Source organism: Haliotis rufescens, unplaced genomic scaffold (assembly GCF_023055435.1).
Source record: "Haliotis rufescens isolate VD_foot unplaced genomic scaffold, xgHalRufe1.0.p SCAF_14, whole genome shotgun sequence".
NCBI classification, from domain to species: Eukaryota; Metazoa; Mollusca; class Gastropoda; order Lepetellida; family Haliotidae; genus Haliotis; species Haliotis rufescens.
The window spans coordinates 30,163,988-30,184,927 of NW_025963824.1; the positions used below are offsets into that span (position 1 = coordinate 30,163,988).

The 20,940-nt window shown below is 40.4% G+C and overlaps 1 protein-coding gene across 14 annotated transcripts in view; it reads left to right on the forward strand.

The window, feature by feature from the left end:
• Positions 1-20,940, forward strand: part of LOC124143326 (protein couch potato-like) — a 193,639-nt gene that overhangs the window by 38,337 nt on the left and 134,362 nt on the right. Inside the window, exon 1 of one of the 14 annotated variants that reach the window (XM_048395266.1) lies at positions 16,052-16,473. The exons of 12 other annotated variants lie outside the window; for them this stretch is intronic. In XM_048395266.1, coding sequence (XP_048251223.1) covers positions 16,420-16,473 — 54 coding nt within the window. In that variant the 5' untranslated portion in view covers positions 16,052-16,419. Of the gene's footprint in view, positions 1-16,051; positions 16,474-20,940 lie in introns of those variants that run through there. One more of the 14 variants, XM_048395270.1, reaches the window with a different exon arrangement.

A 20,940-nucleotide genomic window follows, 5' to 3' on the forward strand; every position in this document is an offset into this window, starting at 1 on the left:
TGGGATACGATGACATGCATCAAACCAAGTCAGAGAGCTTGACCACCCGAACCCGTTAGTCGCCTCTTACGACAAGCATAGTCGCCATTTATGGCAAGCATGGGTTGCTGAAGGCCTATTCTACCCTGGATCTTCACGGGTGGTTGAGTGGTTGAGTGGTTGAGTGGTTAACGTCTGAGACCTGCATCACTTCAGGCTCTCCTCCCACATTAAGCTGACACATCGGGATATAACTGGAATACTGTTAAAAGCAGTGTTGCACCCAACTCACTCACTCACTTAGGAGTAGGCCTGTTTTGATTAGATAGATGCCTAATGCTTTATAGTTTTGTAAGTCCTTTAGGGGGTTTAGTAAAACCCAGCTCACTCACTCACTCACTCACTCACTCACTCACTCACTCACTCACTCACTCACTCACTCACTCACTCACTCACTCACTCACTCAAAATCTAAAATTGTGAAACAATTTTCTCTGTTCATGATCACAAAGGTACATAATGGATGGTTAATTGCCTGCCAAGACGGTCGTTAATAATTCCAAGTGGGTACTCCAAGCTCTCTGTCACATTCAGCAGCCGCAATGGTTCAGTTGTGGGGTTCAGATCCATTTTCATATTTGCTCTCGGAAGGGATTGGATAATTTTCCACACAGAGTTGAATCAGGTTTTAAAAAACATGTTTTTATTTCCCATTATGATCTGAGAGCAAATTACTTTTTACATCCGAGACTTGCTCACCGAAAAGAAAATGTCGGGAAAACCTTGTGATGGGGAAAAACAAGGATGAGTGCGATGTTCCGCGAGGGAATTGTTTTTCACAGCAGGGGAAATTTGTTACATTGGGGCCATGCTGGTTCAGCAACCTATTCCTTATATTTACAGCTTTGGAACAAGAATATAATTTGTGAATTGTTGGGGTTGATATTCTTTTTTGCATGACGTGGGAGTATTATTGTTTTTGTTGATATTATTACGATCATTTTTGAAACAAAAGCATGTTTTCTGACCATCAATCCAGGTCAGTTTTATATGTTGAATATTTTTTAGTACTTAATTTGCTTCTTTTTGATAGGAAATTTATGTTGACATTTGCTTACTATAATTTAGAAATAACATATAATCAGCCTCGATGTTGTTTTAGTTGTTAGGAGAAAAGTGTGCTTATTTTCTACTTCAAATTGAGATAAATGTACATTGAAATCTTTCAGGGCCAATCTTTAATAATTTTTAATTTAATTATAATCAGTTTAGAATTTATGAAGGAAAGACCAAAGAAAATAATTTCAGACTCAACTAGTCGCGTACATTAACAGTGAAATAAAACTAATAATTAAAAAATAATTTATTTTGAATTTTGTCCGAAATGATGGTCATGTGGAAAAATGTTATGTGGAATAATTCTTTTATTTATAAATATCCCTGAATTTAACTTTCGATTGTGCTCCAGTCAACACCTGTTGTCAACACAATAGTGTTCACGTTTGTTTCTTTACTTGATCATGCGTGACTGAGAAACATGTACTTCCTGCCCCCTCCCACCTCCCCGGGGGGAATAAGCTCCTCCTAAATACCCTTGACCCACCTCCTCACCCCGAACGGTTCTCTCTCTCACAGATAATTGCTCACGGAGACTGTTCCTAGTGGTTAGCACACAATGCATGGATTGTCTACCTTTGTTGCAAACTCACTTTTCATATGGTTGGCCGCTGTTGTCTGTCGTGACAGTATTGACGGGACAAAGGCATGGGGTTGACACAAGTGGAACCCTTAATGTGTCTGTTATATGTTTTATGTCGACCGAGGCACGGTTAGAAAATGGCCCTTTAAGAATACCGGTGTTTCTGTTAAAAGTTTGTACATTGCGATCAAGATGGTTTAAATGCTACATTGATGCTTCATTTCATTAGCTTTACATAGAAGGTTAAACTCAATTACTTACGTACCTAACTAACTTACTCAACAGAATTGTTTCAAAATTACTGCTACAAGTTAATCACAAAATGTGGTTCAGTTGAAATGTTTTTTTGTGGGGCAGGACATGCTTACCCTTTTAATGAACACAAGGTCATCGCTGATTTTCGCTGCTGTTCTGCCTTTGATACTCTTTTGGCAAATAATCAGAGTTATTCTCTGGCCTTGATGTTTTATATTCTACTGTGAGGTAGCAGTCGGAATTGTAATTATATTAAATTGAAGCAATTTATCGAACTGCTGTGAGTGAGTGTGGTGAATCTAAGACAGCTCATCTTCCTGAGGCAAGTGAGTTAACTGACTGTAAAAGTCCAGTTTCCACCCTTGCCAAACTAGGTTGGAATTATGGAGTAATATTTCGGCTGGACAAATGAGTCAATGCATCGTCCAATCAAAAACATGCAACAAAATAGACATCAGGTTCGTAAACTACCACGCAGATTTTGGTCGATTGGATTTGCAGAGCATGTGTACCGCCAACTTGGCATCAAGAGATATTTTCCAAATCTTTTCATGTTTTTATTAAAGGTGCTCTTGTGATTTGATGCACTCGCAAAGTAAGACCCGTTTTATTACAATATAGATTTTGATTATCGATCAGATCGTCTTGACTGGGTGCCGCCATTTTCTTTGAAGCAAATGCATGTGATACAAGAGGTGGAGTCTGATTGGTCAGTAGGAAAAGGGACATGACTCGTAATAGCTACCCATGGTGCTAGCGATCTAACCTAGAAATTCCAGCTTATTTTGACAAGGGTGGAAACTGGACTTTTACAGTCAGTTAACTCTTTGGTTGGGACAACTTGTTTATTTTCTACACATAATCTAGAAAGTATTATTCATACCAATGAATATTGCCTTCCGTGTCTTTGACCTTGACCTTGACCTTTAGGATAGTTTTCTCCTTCACGTGATGATGTGGGGTAGCTAAGTGGTTAAAGTGTTACGCTGGGTTTGAAGACCTAGGTTCGATTCCCCACACGGGTAGTATGTGTCTTGCCCATTCTAGGGGCGGTCGGGTAGCTTAGTGGTTAAAGCGTTAGCTCGTCACGCCGAAGACCCGGGTTCGATTCCCGACGTGGGTACAATGTGTGAAGCCCATTTCTGGTGTCCCCCGCCGTGATATTGCTGGAATATTGCTAAAAGCGGCGTAAAACCATACTCACTCACTCACTCACTTGCCCATTCTGGGTCTCGCCTGTCATGACATTGCTGACACACACATTGCCAAAAGTGGTATAAAACCATACTCACTCACTTGACAATTGACAGCACCTGGAAATATTTCTGTTCTGAATGTGAATTGGGGAGTTTCCTTTGTGGGACATTGAGGGATGAATGTCAATACAATTTGTTGGTTTTCTTCTGACGTCCCTTGATGAAGATGAACCCTATCTAACCGTGATCAGACAGCCATTTTCCACTCCTACCATAAAGGTGCAGCAAGGTCAGAGGCACATGGCTAGGATCAAAGCAGTGGTCAATATGCATCATTAGTCACCTCTTATGGTGGTTACTTGGGGAACTCCACCATTGAGGTCAATATTGCTGGCACAGTTTGTTAATTAGTCTGTTGAGTGGAGATTCATAAGAAAGGGGATTTCATAGGCTTTAATTCAATACGTCACTCTCAACCCGGCAAAGCTTTGACCTGAAGCAGTATGTCAATTTGTCCAACATATTAGGCTTAACATTTTTAAATTTGCTTGGTTTAGAGGTCTGCTGACCTTAAATATTGAAAATTCAGAAGAATAAAAACATATCAGAATGACAAAGATTTTTTTCCGGCGTTGAGGATGCTTTGACAATAAAAATAATCCAAGTTATTGTTATATGACTAAAATTAATTTTTCAGAGTTTCAGTTTTACTGAAAAGATTATCAGCTTAGATTAGAATAATCCCATACAATGCATTTTTAATTTTTATTTTACCTACTGATCAAAGATTTCAAAATCCATTAAACCAAAGAAAGAAATGTCTGGCCTTTTATAATCTGATGGGTTGTGTCTTCACAAATGAGTTAAAAATAAAGTCAAGAAGAAGAGAGAAATAAAATATTTTGTGATGGTTATGTACGATTTCATCGCAATTGTATCTGCTAATATTTTTATCAAATGTGATGTCTGCATTGCCAAATAAAATCAAGTTTATATACATCATAACATTGTTGTCATCAACCATGGTGAACAAACTACTTCTATATTTTTCATTTTATTTGTAATTTAGGCGATCATGAAGATCTTGGGTAGAATAGGTCTTCTGCAACCCATGCTTGCCATATAGAGGCAAATAACGGGATTGGGTGGTCAGGCTTGCTGACTTGGTTGATGCATGTCATCACATCCTAATTGCGTGGATCGATGCTCATGATGTCCATCACTGGATTGTCTGTTCCAGACTCGATTATATACAGACGGCCGTCATATAGCTGGAATACTGCTGAGTGCGACATTAAACAAATGAACATTAAACAACAAACGAACGAACGAAAGCGTAGTCACAAGTGTTGAAGCCGCTGTTTTTGAAACTGTCATACAGAAAACATGTTTGAGGACACCCTCACCCCATTTCCGAACGGCCATGTGGTGGAAGCCTCTGTTGAAGTGACCAGTGTGACAGTCTGTCACTGAGAGGGTCAAAACGGCACACTTTAGTTGTGTATTGATCGTCCGCTACAAGGTTCACTCCTTCAGCTGACATTCTTGTGGCAAATCATAAATCTAGCCTTCAGATGACTTGCTGGTGATCTCTGTGGACGCTGCCTCCACCCTTGACCACTGGTCAATAGTGATGACCAGTGCTTAATAACTTGTATCACCTCTGGTGAGGCCAGTGAATGGCCATTGTCACACCTCCAGCCATTCGGGACTCTGGAACAAGCACCTGCTGTTAACCCTTTCAGTGTTATGTCTTGTGGTCAAGGAATGGCTGCCTCATCATGGTTCAACACTTTCAACTGCCTGTGAACCTTTGTAAAACTTGTAGTGCTTAAAGAGGTTGTTTTTTTTCGAATCCCAACAGTCGACTGATGATGATGATGATGGTTATTTTTACTGTAAATTTTCAAACCTAATGAAGGATAATATGCATACACCTTACATATGATCCCATGCATATTACTTGTTGTCTACTTCTATGTTAATAATGATAATTGATTTGAGTTCATCTCCAGGTCAGATGATCTCTTATGGCTGAAATAACAATGTTTTTCCCTTTTTAAGATTGCAAGGCTTCAGTTCAGAGATGACAATGAAGTTCTTCCACTATAATTAACCAATCACACATATTGCAAGATTCCTCAGAAAGTCATTGCCACAGACAAGACAAGAAAGGAGCCAAGTAAATGTTCAGGAGCATTAGTGGCATTTGAAATTCACGTAGGTCCACAAGCCAGAGACTACTAAATTGTGCTGAGGACAAGTGAAACTCCCATGATGGTAGTTCTCACTGACGAGTCGCATTTGGGGGCTATAATTCTGAACCAGTTCCCAGTGCTTCAAGTGCTGCAGATTGGAAATAAACAAAATTGACGGAAAATCTCAACGTAGTAAAAAGTTGAATCTTGTTTAAGCCGTATTAAACCTAAAATGCATGTCTTCTCTCAAATGGTATTTCTAAATGGCAGAGGTCACTTGAAATCATTTCAAAATATATTCAGGTTTATTTGTGGAAGTTGGCAAGACAACAGTCTATTTATAGAATCTCAACCTTGTGCCTTTTGGATATGAAATATGTCTTAAAGAAATGATGAAAGTTTGTAACTCGGACTGAGTCTTACCTTCGACAAAAGCCATGAAACATTGTGCAGCGACAGCAATGTACAAACATTCGAATGACATCCTGCTTGATTTCCAAACATAAATAAACTAAGAAGATAGCGGTGTAAGAATCTACATCGAAATGTCGTTATATGCAATAAACCAGAAGTTGTCATCAATAAAGTTGTATATTTTTCATACTTTTTTTGCAACTTCTAGAATGCCAATCAAACAGTTATAAATAAACTGAGAATGAAATCTGGGTATTGGTAAGTGATGACGAAATGGGACGTATTCATATAACGTAAGGGCAGGATCTTGAAAACAAGATCGTGTTGTCCTGGAGATGACAATATGGTGATTTCCTTGGAATCATTTCTGGGAGTAATTTACTGTTACTTACTTACTTAAATTGGGAATTGAACGTGCGCTTTCCATCATATGCGTATTTCGCGCACTGGCCCGCCAAGCCATTTAGTGATTGGACGAAAAGGGTATGTCCGAAAAGGTGAGGCAACCTAGGGGGGCTTTTAGGGTTGCTTATTTAATTTTGGAGAACAAATTTGGAATTTTGAAATATGCCATGCAGAAGGTGGTGGGGAATAAATGGAGTTTTGGGAGGTTGTGTGGCTGTGTGTTTTTATAGTTTTTGAATTTTAGGGTTATTGAGAGTTTGTTTGTTGTAGATTATTAGATGCGGCCGAGTAGGCCTGTTTTGATTAGATAGATGCCTAGTGCTTTATAGTTTTGTAAGTCATTTAGGGGGTTTAGTAGCATTGCTAGTGTTGTTGATTGCTGCAGTTTAGTGTGGATTGGAGTGTTGTTCTGTGTTGATGGTAATGTATGCAATATAGTATCACATGTTCAGGAGTTTCTTTTAAGTTGCAGTGGGGGCATTTACCGGTTTGGTGTTTTTTAATTTGGTGTAGCTGGGAGTTTAACTTAGTCTGGCCTCTTGTAGTTTGGTTATTACTCTGTCAATTTGTTTGGTTTTATGATGGACTTTCTTTGTTTGAGTGGCTTTTGTAGCAGGGTTTAAGTGTAATTTACAGCAGATCATTCCTGGTTAAATCAGAGGACAGAACACCCTGCATTCCCCAGCTCACCGGAGCGTTCAAGTGTGAAGGGTTATTGTAAGCAGTCTTTGAGAGACATTTATTGGGAGCAGCCCATCAAAGAGAAGCTTATTATCTCCTTCCCTGCAGCCCACCTGTCAGTCAAAAAGCTTGGGTCAGCCAATGGACAGTCTGGTCAAAATGTGCGAACACCAGGTGATGCAATACTGTCATTATGTCCTTGTTATCTGGATGTTAACAGATTGTCATGAAAGAGATTAGCGAAAATGGGTGGAATTGACGTAGCCCTGCTGAGACCAGGTGATACTGGATGATTGCTTAACTGACCATTGTCCTCGTTGTGTTTGAGGAGATTCGTATTGCTCCGTTGGGAAAGCTTTGATGAGGAGGCTGTTGGTTGGAAGTGTGTGTGTGATCTTTTCTTGTTTCACTTTGAACATAGAATTAACTGTCATTAAAAATAGAGAGAATACTGATTTTTGTATTAGGATATTTCTTTCCAAAAGGGTAATGATTGTACAGTAAATATCACAGTGGTTCTTCTAAAATAAATGTGATTAATTGAGCATTGTGATAAAGTTGTCATGGCAACCAATTTTTATGAAAACCATAAAACCGAGTTGAAAGAGATATTAATTATTAGACCATAATTATTATTGTTATGAATAATGAAGAAAGTACTGATATTAGGTTTATATATATTTGCCAGACACTTCAGAACAGTTTGAAGACATTCCCTGGGACAGATAATATTCTTATCATTTGTCAATAAACATTATTGTAGAGAATTTGGTGTCAGTTGTCGGCCATTTTCGATCAGTTTTCGTTGACAAGGTAGTTTCAGGAATATCTTCATGTTTGATGTATGTGTTTCTTTGTTCGTATGTTTGTCTGACATTTATGTCAAACGTTTTTGTTTGCCCTTTACCTGACAGCCATGTTATGAGTCGTTGAAATAAAGGAACCTTCACATGGGTTCAGGAGGCAAGGGTGGCCCGGTCGTCTAAGGCGCCGCGATTCGCTGTAAGAGTTGCGTCCCTTGGGCACACCAGGAACCTATGATTGTGGGTTCGAATCCGGTTCGCCTCGATTATGTTCCTAGGTTTGTCAGCACCATACCCGTGCTCGTGGGTTTCACCGAAGCGGTAAACGTCTGAGACCTGCATCACTTCGGGCTTTCCTCCCACATTAAGCTGACACGCCGTGATATAACTGGAATACTGTTAAAAGCGGCGTTAAACCTAACTCACTCACTCACTCACTCACTCACTCACATGGGTTCAATGACATTTTGGATATTGGACTTGGAGACAAGGGATGACTGATTAGTTCAATTTTTGTTGTTGTCGTTTAACGCTGCACTCAGCAATATTCCAGCTATGTGACGGCGGTCTGTAAATAATCGAGTCTGGACCAGATAATCCAGTGATTGATATCATGAGCATCGATACACACAACTTGGTATCGATGACGTGCATCAACCAAGTCAGCAAGTCTGACCACCCGATCCCATAGGTAGCCTCTTGCGACAAGAAGAGTTGTCTGTTACAGCAAGCATGGGTTGCGGAAGAATTATTCTACCCCAGATCTTCACGGGATGAAAACATGTCATTGTACCTAAACATTACTTCCTGTATCCATGACTTGCTTGTATGGTCCTAGATATTTTCATGCTGCTTTGATATTGCTGGAATTATGCGTGTGGCTTACAACAGCAATTGCTTGGCTTGCCAGAAAGATGACTCCTTTCTTAATGGTTCGATTGGCGGCATTCTTTCCTTGACGCCATTGTTCTAAGAGAGAGCCACAGCATCCCTCACGGGTCGGTAATTAACCAAGCAACTAAGTCCACAACCTTCCCATAATCCCCTGTATTGTGGAAGATTACACTTCCTGTGTACACCTGAGACCATTCATGCTAGCAGGAAGACAACTGACTGGAATTAACGCCTTTACGGGACCCTCAAGTGACCGTCCTACTATTATAATTACCAGTGGTCATTTGATAAGAGATTTGATGGCGGACAGCTGAAGAGGATTAATGGCCTGTACATGGTAATGACCCTGAATTAAGAAATTGTCGTCATTAACACCGATTCTCAATCTGATAAGCTCCGTTAGCAGGAAGTTGGAATGGAATGATATGGTTCTTGTCTCAGCATAGCTCAGAACAGCTCATCAAGGATTGGACTTGAGAACTGGAAGGGAATGTGGGTCTGCCCCCAAAAAGGGATATGGATCCCGGATATGATGTATTTTTACATTTATTATATCATGGGTAGGTTTCTCGGTAGGATAAAGCTAATGGATAAAAACTACACTAAACTACGGTTATAACGAACATGCATATAACGAACTGACCGATATAACGAAGATATTTTTTAGTCCTGACCATTTGTTGTATAAATGCTGTATATATGCTTATTACGAACTACGGTTATTATTATGCGATGATATTGTGAAGGCGATGACGACGACGACGACAATGATGATGGTGATGATGATGGCATTGATGATATGTTTATCACTGATATGTTTATCACTGCCAATTTATTATCTAATTTAACAAACGTTTGTTCCATTCCCATAATGGCAAAACTTTCCAAATAGATTTGAGACAAAGACAAAATTTAATTAAAATTCATGTTCTCTGATCTATAAAGGAACTTTTAAGTCTTTCGGATAGAAACATCTTTTCCAGGCGGATGCATCTCAAAGGTTAAGTAGATCTTAGGTTTTATTTATGAGACATGAGATAAAAACTTTCTTTTTTGTCTTGGATGTAAAACATGTCTTTTTTCTTCAAGACCCTGAAGTTTACAGTATTATTTTATAAATGATCTTTATAGGTTTGTTCATAGACTTTTAAATGTCAGCTGAACAAAAAGTCTTGAAACAACCTTTCAAATGTTTGTAGCAAAGCATGGGTTGTCCATCAAGCTGAGGAGAAGTTTTAAACTAATCTTTTTAAATTGTGACAAAGACATCTGCAATATCACTGCTCTCCATTATGTTAAAAGCCTTTGGGTAATGTCCCACAATCGAAACTTCAGAAAGCACAGTAAGGGATAATTACTTGGTAATGATGTCGGCTAATTTAGTAAATTCTAGACAGTATATACACTGCGATTACAGCTGATCCCAGTCGGCTATTAGCGACCTAGAGAGCAGTTTGTGTAGTCATGACGGGACCCTTAAAATGAACTACAGACAATCGCTGATTGATCCCGGGGAAATGTCAAAGGGAGGCAACTAATGATGAAAGAGTTTTGAAATATGCGACACAAACACATGTGTCCATCGTATATAACGCCATAATGGGTTTTCTGTATGAACCGAAATCGACATCGCTGGTTGCGTAATTGGCATTTTTTCGACATCTTTGATCAAAACAGATGTGTTCACTCTGAGAGAAGGTTATTGACATACATGTTTGTATTATGGGAAACAGTTTAAAAGCATTTTGTTCTGGCTGCGTTTGGTGTTTAATCATGGCACAGTGGTTTAAGCTGCAGGAATTTGTTGTGAAGAGTTGCTTCCCTTGGCAGGATTCGTTCTGACAATGATCGAAGTTTGCTTATAAGTTTCAAAGTGGAAATGTCCACAACTGCCCTCGCAAATGCCCCATGTTTGACAATAACAGTGGCTACAACGTGTGACCTGGTTCATTGTGTTATTACGAATCAACATGTGTTTTGCTCCCATGTTTTGCCAGCCCCATACATCGTTGTTTACGAATCCTGTTAGCGCAGACATTGTGCTGACTGCGGCAAACTGCAACATGAACGTGGTCACTGCCAAACATCAAGCTGTAGTTTCATGAACATAATTAAATTTTGTCTGAGATTTCACAAATGGCCGGTGGACAATTTGTCACAAGTACAGTGCAATCACCACATGATGTCATCAGCCAGCCTCCCAGCATTCAGTGTGATGCTGAGGTGCAAGCGTGTATGTTCGTCTCACGCTAGCATGATTAGCTGTAAATGTTAACTGATACTTCGAAACAGGCTCCCTGGTTACGGAGCCATGCTTTTTCATTACGAAATAAGTAAATATCAATATTTATGAATCCACAGGGGTGTAATAATAGCAATGACAAATGCTATTTGCCTACAAAGAACATTCCTACAAGTGACCTGTTCCTATGGCTTTGTTTATTTATAGTCCTCTGGGCTTGTGATTCTGCTTGGTGGCTTCTACTTGACAAGCCTCGTGACATTTTGTTTGTTTGTTTGTTGTTTAACGCCGCACTCAGCAATATTCCAGCTATGTGACGGCGGTCTGTAAATAATCGAGTCTTGACCAGACAATCCAGTGACTGACATCATGAGCATCAATCCACGCAATTGGGATATGATGACATGCATCAACCAAGTCAGCGAGCCTGACCTCCCGATCCCGTCAGTTGCCTTTCACGACAAGCATAGTTGCCTTTTACGGCAAGCATGGGTTGCGGAAGACCTATTCTACCCCGGATCAAATTGGGATAAACTGGTCCCTACTATCAGGGAGTGTGAAATGTTTAAAAAAAATGTTAAACTGTTACATTTCAATATATTCATCAATAATAAGTTTTGATATTGATTATATTAATTATTGCTGTCAATTGTCAGCTATTTATGAATTGGTTCAAGAATATATTGATTTTTCCCAAGTAGTCATCACTCTGTCATGCCAGTCATTTGTAGATAAAGTAAACTACGGTTATAACGAACACGCTTATAACGAACACGCTTATAACAAACTGATGGATATAACAAACTAAAATTAGTAGTCCTTTTGAGTTCGTTATAACTGTAGTTTACTGTATCAAAGCTGTAAAAGGGGTTCAAGAAGTTGAGAGACATATCAGTGGACTAGGGCTGAGTTAAGTGTATCTTTTCTGCTATCATTCTCAAACAGTCGTTAAAGTCGATATGGGTGATCTATGTTTAAGATCCTCCATATTGAATTAGTTTTAATGTTTCGTTCACTCTCACTGTAAGCTGAAGCCATTAATAGAAGAAATGTCCAACCGGAGGACAAGTGGTTCCTTTCGAACTCGCAACGTTGCTCCCCACTCAAACAAGCCACTGTCACACCCCACCCCACTGTCACACCCCACCCCACTGTCACAACCCACCCCACTATCACAACCCACCCCACTGTCACAACCCACCCCACTGTCACACCCCAGCCTGTCCTTACACCCCACCCCACCACACTGTCACACCCCACCCCACTGTCACTCCCCACCCCACTATCACAACCCACCCCACTGTCACACCCCACCCCACTGTCACTCCCCACCCCACTATCACAACCCACCCCACTGTCACACCCCACCCCACTATCACAACCCACCCCACTGTCACACCCCACCCCACTGTCACACCCCACCCCACTGTCACACCCCACCCCACTGTCACACCCCACCCTGTCCTAACACCCCACTATCACACAATGTGTGAAGCATTTCTGGTGTCCCTCGCCGTGATATTGCTGGAATATTGCTTAAAGTGGCGTAAGACAATACTAACTCACTTATTAAAGTTATGAGTAAGGGTATATGTTTCACAAAGAACACAATGTCCATCGTTCTATGACGTTTTCTTTTTGCAAATTGTTTACCATTCAAAACTAATTACGTTTCCTTTTCTTTTACAGGTAAGTGATCTGCCTGCTTTGGTCTTGAATGTTGATCACCAGATCGGTAAGATTGTTCCGATCATCATTAATGTAATCTGATTCCCGTGAGCTCCTGTAGTGGGAGCCGCCTCCACTATTAGCTGGTTATGCAAATGAGCGCGTTCTTAGACACGGAAACAGATGATTGATTCTGGTAACATGGACCTGTATTTATTTGCTGAAGAAGATGTCTTCAACTGACACTTGATAGATCACATTAGATTTGGGCTTGAAATTAAAGGTTGGATAAGGGCTGATGATCCATTTGCTCAAGCAGAGCTATCATTTAGAATTTTGGTTTTAGTTTCGCACCTGTTCTGGTGTGGGCATTAGGTGAAGCTGACGTTGTAATTCAAATATTAATCATGGTAGAAGAGAGATGATTGTTGGTGTTGGGTTGTAATAACTTGTGTGAGCCAATCTGAAAGAAGAGGCTCCTGATCCTCTAGAATTATGTATTTATGATGAAATTATTTGATCGTACAAAGCTATCATTATAGGTTTTGGTTTAGTTTCGTATTTGAAGGCCGTAAGCAGGATGCTTTCTGGTCGGCATCATGCAGTATTTGTTTTGGTCAAGTTTTGGATAAGGTCTGCGTGATTGTGGTGGATAGGGGGTGATTTGGGATGTCGATTATAGATACGAAACGGGGGGTACATTATAAGATGTGGAAGGGGCTTACTCACTCACTTACTCATGTGACCTGTGAAGATTCCGGGGTAGAATAGGTCTTCAGCAACCCATACTTGCCGTAAAAGGCGACTATGCTTGTCGTAAAAGGCGACTAACGGGATCGGGTGGTCAGGCTTTCTGACTTGGTTGATGCATATCATCGATCCCAATTGCGTCGATCGATGCTCATGATATTAATCACTGGATTGTCTGGTCAAGACTCGATTATTTACAGACCGCCGTCATATAGCTGGAATATTGCTGAGTGCGGCGTTAAACAACAACCAACCAACCAACAACTTATGTACTCAGCAGCAACAAGGAGATCTGTCTGTTTGGTCAGTGCTGGGGTCAGTGCTGAGGTCAGTGCTGAGGTCAGTGCTGAGGTCAGTGACACCATGTTGCCACTCACAAGAGTCTCAGGCAGTTAATACATGCCCGTCTGCAACTTCATCCTTTTAAGAATCAAGGCCAGTTGAAGTCTGTGGCGGCAGACAGGATGTGTCTGTCACAGACAGTAGATATGATACAATATTAGTGTTTATGATTATAACTGCTGAATGGACTATGAATATCTACAATTAAAAACCTTCTTTGTGGTTCATGTCAATACAGCGATGTCAACACTTCCTGTTCGGGCTGTTCGACTGTCACTTTGGAGACTTGAGAGTCCATTGGATTCAATCAACATTGTCAGCTGGGAATCCGTAACAAATCTCAAAAGCTAAAGGGTTAATGGTTGGGGTCTGATTGAACGACCAGACATTGAGGTTATGGAGGGAAATCCGTCAGGCTGACTTTGAAGGATAAAAGATGGATTTTCAAGTCGACCAACTGTCATGGTGGATCAGACGTCTACTTATAGAATTTGTTATGTTCTGAAGGGAGAAGTGATAACAAGTGATGTTAGGTAGCCACATGTGTTGTTTTCAAATTGAAATGTAAACATTATGTAGAAAATTAATGGGTGAAATAGCAGAAAATATATGAATAAATATGTAAACGATAAAGTGTTTTGTTCAGGAGTAGGAATAATTGTGAAATAACCCAAAACATACAGATATGTAAATATTTGTATATTTATACACTTGAACCTCGTATCGAACATGGATGTGTTGAATTCCCGGTTGTCTCGAACTCATTTGGGAGTCCCAAATTTCAAAATTAACCATATTTTTTGCCTGTCTGAAACCCAGGATAACTCAAAGAAAATTCAGGTCACCATGAGTTTGAGACAAGGTTTCGACTGTACATATTTGTGTATTTTTCAACAAAAGGAATATATAACAGTATAAATTTGAATTTGGTTAATTAATATTTTGTTATAATTTGAATAAAATAAGAATTGAATTCTCCATGCTTAAAAGTTCATTGTTTATCTTTGTAAAATTGAACTTGTCGTAGATTAATTGAGCCCAACAGGTGTTAAAAAAATTTAAACCTTCAAAAATATGTCAAATTTTATTTCCAAAGACATTGCTCTGTATAGAAGTGTGTTTTGTCACTTGTAGTGCTTAAAAAGAAAATTGATAAATAATTACGTAACGTTTTCTAAAATAGATACCTGTATGTTTCTATACCAGTTGTGTATAGGAGTGTGGGTGACTTGCCACAACGGTGGAGCAGCACTTCAATTCAGGGCCCACTTACACAAAGCGATCTTGGCGCTAAGTAACTCCCATACTTTAACACAGGCTTACAAAAGTCTTAGCGCTAAGATCGCTTTGTGCAAGTGGCCCCAGGACCTCCCTCCTTGTCATACACCGGTGGTGGTGGGTGTTAGTTACACAGAGAACCACTTTGTAAAACATTTCCATATTTTCCTGAGGCAAGCTGGTGTAATATTTAAAGTGAAGACTTGAAATGTTATTTCTGAAGCCATCAAAAATATATATCCTATTGTTAGGGCAGAAGGGTTGTAATACCCTGGTCGATATCACATATCACATCCTGGTTCTGTGCTTATACTGAGAGATTTCAAGATTTTAGATCAAATTTGAAATTTGTGGGAGACGTGACAACAAGAAGATGTTTTGAGCTTGTGTGGAAGTATTGATCATCTAAAATGATTTATTAAGGGATTTCATGGCCAACGTGTTGACGATTTGACGTTAGGTTGGTCGTGTTGCTTCTGAATTTGAAATGGGTCTGTTGTCGAGAACTCTTTCCATTTTGCCAATTGAATAGTTAGGTGAAGTGTTCTGGCACCTCGGTTTGTCTTGATTAACTCACTCCAAGGGAAGGCTCAGTGACTCAGCAGGGGGGCTGGGTATCGCTGAGATCTCAGTGTGATACGTATGGTGATACGGACTGTGATACGGACTGAGATACGGACTGAGATACGGACTGAGATACGTATGGTGATACGGACTGATGATACGTATGGTGATATGGACTGATGATACGTATGGTGATACGGACTGATGATACGTATGGTGATACAGACTGATGATACGTATGGTGATATGGACTGTTGATACGTATGGTGATATGGACTGATAAGTATGGTGATACGGACTGATGGTGCGTTTGGTGATACGAACTGTTGATACGTATGGTGATATGGACTGATAAGTATGGTGATACGGACTGGTGATACGGACTGATGATATCACTGGTATCATAATACATCCCAAGAAATAGTAAACAATCCATTTTTTACCCTCCTCTCTTTACCCTCCTCTCTTTACCCTCCACTCTTTACCCTCCACTCTTTACCATCCACTCTTTACTCTCCACTCTTTACCATCCACTCTTTACCCTACACTCTTTACCCTACACTCTTTACCCTCCACTCTTTACCATCCACTCTTTACCCTCCACTTTTTACCCTACACTCTTTACCCTCCTCTTTTCCTCCTTCTTTACCCTCCACTCTTTACCCACCACTCTTTACCCTCCACTCTTTACCCTTCACTCTTTACCCTCCACTCTTTACCCTTCACTCTACACTTTCCCACAACAGAGAACCATTTGAGCTTTACATCCTATCCCATCACAATGAGCTGCACGCATGGCAAGTTGCGGTAGTCCTCAATTGCCTGTACGTCATAGAGAATCAGGGTCCATATCTGTCACAGGTGAAGGGATATGTCACATATTGATAAAATGACTTGTGAAGATGATGCAGGCTGACATGCCAGCAAATCTCCGGACTTCCCTTCATTCTGGGTGTGTCTGCCTACTTCTCCAATAGGGTGGGGTAGAGGCAAGGTCGGTACTTTACAAATCATTGTGTATTGACCATTGTGGATAGAGCCGTAATAGGACATGACGGAAGGCAACATTTGGAGATATTACCCGGGGGAGTCGTCAAACACCATGGTGAGTCTTTGATACTGAAACCACGCCCTAAACTCCACTTTCACAAGCAGGCTTTTTTTTTTTAGGTTTTCGTAACGTCAACTGTGTGATCCGGGACTCCATTATCACGGCTTATGTATTCATGAAAGATAACTTAGGGTGTATTTAGGGCACAGGTAACACAACGTGCCTCAATGTCAAGGAAATCCTTTTAAGATGCGAGATCCGAGTTTGTAAAGTGAGGCCAAGTCATGTAAAATACCTCTCACTATTTGTTTAGGATCCCAATAGTCATCTTTTGTCCAAGGTGTGGTCCAGAGCAAAAGTATAGTAGTATTCTATGAAGAGAGCTTTGGTTTCTTTGCAAAGACCACACCAGCTGCAAGTTTGGTGACTTGCCTCGTTTCTAGCTGTTTTGATGCTTAATTTTCATGTGTTTCTCTTTAGATAGATGTTTCAATTTTATGTTTTGCTATCCCAATTTGATCAATGTTATGAATCTTGATGTCTGAACTCTTTTTCTGCTATCCATTCTCAGAAAACACATACAACTGCATACAAAGAAGCAGTCTTCCACACATTCCCCTTCCTTCTGCCCAACCACTTCAAACCCTCCTGCCCATTGAATCCACTTCCCCCATCTATACAATCCACTTCCCCATCCATACAATCCACTTCCCCATCTATACAATCCACTTCCCCATCTATATAATCCACTTCCCCATCTATACAATCCACTTCCCCATCTATACAATCCAATTCCCCATCTATACAATCCACTTCCCCATCTATACAATCCAATTCCCCATCTATACAATCCAATTCCCCATCTATACAATCCAATTCCCCATCTATACAATCCACTTCCCCCATCTATACAATCCAATTCCCCATCTATACAATCCACTTCCCTATCTATACAATCCAATTCCCTATCTATACAATCCAATTCCTCCATCTATACAATCCAATTCCCCATCTATACAATCCAATTCCCCATCTATACAATCCACTTCCCCCATCTATACAATCCACTTCCCCATCTATACAATCCACTTCCCCCATCTATACAATCCACTTCCAGTATACTGTGCTGAGTCAGGCATTCATGTTAAACTCAGCATGGTATCTCAGTGGACTATAAAATCAACTTCGTTTTGTCTATAAAATCAACTTTATTTTGTTCATACAATCCACTTTTCCCTGTTCAAAATTCTTCCACGGATCAGTTTCAACCTGATCACTTCCTCGTCTTCTGCCATACCATTAAATTTTTCCAATTGATCCAGGCTTTACATGGTTCATGACAAACAATTGATAATTATACCATCTTATATGGAAACTATTTTATCCTTTATCAAGAAGTAAATAAACAGGTAAACATCCATCGATCCTTCTAGCCAGTTCAGCTGTCTAACCTTGTCCATCTAACTAATTATTCCAGGCATGGCGGCTTCTGACAAATAATATCCTTCCTTCCATCTCCTTATGAACTAAACAGACCTGTGAAGATCCGGGGTAGAATAGGTCTTTAACAACCAGTGCTTGCCGTAAAAGGCGACCATGTTTGTCGTAAGAGGCGACGAACAGGATCGGGTGGTCAGGCTCGCTGACTTGGTTAATGCATGTCATCGCATCCCAATTGCGTGGATCGATGCTCCTGATATCAATCACTGGATTGTCTGGTCCAGACTCGATTATTTACAGACCGCCAACATATAGCTGGAATATTGCTGAGTGCGGCGTGAAACAACAAACAAACAAACATGAACTGAGCAGGAACACTCTCCTCGACACACACACTGCCCAACAGGCAGGACAGGAGCATCAGACAGTCCTTGTGTGTTCTGATGTAATATCATCCAGTATAGTTTGTTAGACAGCTCCTGTGTACGTCCTCCAGCTTGGGGTATTTGTACAGCGATTTGTATGTGAGTGTTCCCAGCCATTTACCACACAAGCATGGCCGCCCCCTCATACAAGACCCCGTCCTCTGTCTTCGATGTTTAACATTCCCACACACTCTCTATATATCTCTACCCTCAGCGTCTGGTGACATTGTGTACCATGAGACGTATGTTTTTCGGGAATTAATGATGGGGAAATAAAAATGCTTCCTTTCATAGACTCATCCCGGGTAGGCATTTCGATGGAGAAGTGGTAACCAGTTTGATATTGTTTGGCTGTGAGGCTGTGAGGCTTCAGTTCAGAGACCCTACTACTCCATGCATGTCTGATTGTGGTGACGTTTGACATACCCATGAAACATCTTGTGTTAACGCATCTGTATGTCTTCGAAGATTACTGTACATTGAGTGAGTGCTTGTTTTATGCCCGACCGCCTCTGTGGTCAAGTGGTAGAGTGTCTGTCTGGAGAGTGGGAGTTGGGGGTTTCAACCCCACCACATCATACCAAAAGACATTAAAAGATGGTACTTGTTGTTACCCAGCCTGGCCCTTGGCATTAAGAGGCGAAAATAAGGACTGGTCAGCTCAGAGTCAGTATACAGTGTCTGAGTGGGGTATTCATGTTATCTCTTTGGGACTAGTACAAGCAGTCGCACACACATGTGCATGCACATTCCTAATAAGTGCAATAATCTTAAACCCCATTTGGGGGCAGTAGCCTTGTGGTTAAAGTGTTCGCTCGTCTCACTGACTCGCCGATGTTGTGCTCTTAAACCGAAGTAGGGGGCGGTCGGGTAGCCTGGTGGTTAAAGCGTTCGCTTGTCACGCCGAAGACCCGGGTTCGATTCCCGACATGGGTACAATGTGTGAAGCCCATTTCTGGTGTCCCCGGCCGTGATATTGCTGGAATATTGCTAAAAGCGGCGTAAAACCATACTCACTCACTCACTCACTAAACCGATGTTGTGCACTTAAACCGATGTTGTGCACTTAAACTGATGGCAACTGACCTTTAACTTTGATCCTGTGCTCATCTTATCAAAGATTTGGTAAATTTGTTTGACCAAATATGAATTAAGATCCCACAATCCCAGGTGTCATTAACTAATTGGGACCAGGTGTAAGTCGGAACGGACGCTTCATGGTGAAACAACTCGGCCCTAATTGACAGCAGAAAGTACAGGACAACCGTAAACATCAAAGGTTTGAAAGAAAGTCACATGATCAGGTTTTGACCAATCAGCATGGATGTCAGGCCCCGAGGAGGCATGTTTTAATAGGTCTACCAGGAATTGGCCTGCTTGCAATCACTCTTTCGTTTCTGTTTGATATTTAAACATTGCCCCAAACCTAATTTGCCCTTTAAAAAAATGGTTGGTTCTAATTTAGTTCTTTCAGAATGGCCAAACATTATTCTAAGGTATGACTGAAGGTTGTGATATGTGTTTTTCGTTAATCTAAAAACTCTTACCACAAAAAAGCCTGATTGGGATTATATTCATTTTTTGTGTACACATTTATGGATTTGTGAAAAACAAATGTCCTTGGAATGGGTAGAGGAGGGATGAAAAATTCTGGCTGGTTCTTTTTTTATGACCAACACATGCTGTTCTTTGAATCTGCAATCCTTAAAACATGTGTTAAGTCTCAAGCAGTTATTGAATGAATATTCAGATGTAAAAACTTTGTTACGTTTAAAAAATGTATTGATGCTCATTGGATTATTAAATACAGACCATATGGTTCAAAATAATGTCTGACAAAGTCCTGATAGAAATGTGCCTTTTTGGCAATCATTTTAATTAGAGGAACTGCACAAAATGTGATAAATTTAATGAAACTAATCTAAAAAATGTGGTTATTACAAAACTAAGGTAATATTTGTGATTGGCCTTCAAGGCAATAGAAACAAGGAATGAAGTCTTCAAAGCCTGTTTCTTGATCAAGAGTTTATTTCCTAAGAACATGCTCTGGTTTCAAGAAAATCACCTCCGTTTTTCCTTCCACAAAGACGTTCAAAGGATAACGGAATCTTTAGTCGAGACAACAATTATGGTGGATGGTCTCGTCCAATTTAGGCGGCCATTGTTTCCCAGCTGCACTTCCTGTGTAGACCAGGCTGACGACAATAAAATTGAAAGGAATGGCGACCATGACAGTTAAAACGGCCATCTGCAAACGTAAATTTCCACAATTTTGTTTCAAATTTCCCCTTGTACATTGTATTTATTTGATAGCCTCTTTCGCGTAATCCATTTATAGGACGTACGATTCTTCTGTTGAGTACTTTGAGGTTTTATTTTCAAATGAAGGTCAACGTCGCCATCTTGTTTCCTTGTCATGGATATAGTTGTCAATTTTATACCAACTTGGAATGTAAACAATGTGCTGGCTCTAATCATAGGAAAGGGATCAGTGCCTCCTTAACTTGCTTTGTGCAATATTGTGTTGGGAGATGGCCTGGAGACTAACGGAAAGATTTTCTTTGAAGAGAAGTGGTTTCATTGCTGATGAACAAGTCATTAACAAGAGTTAAGTCATGGGCGCACACCAACCCTCCCTCCTCGTCAACTGTATATT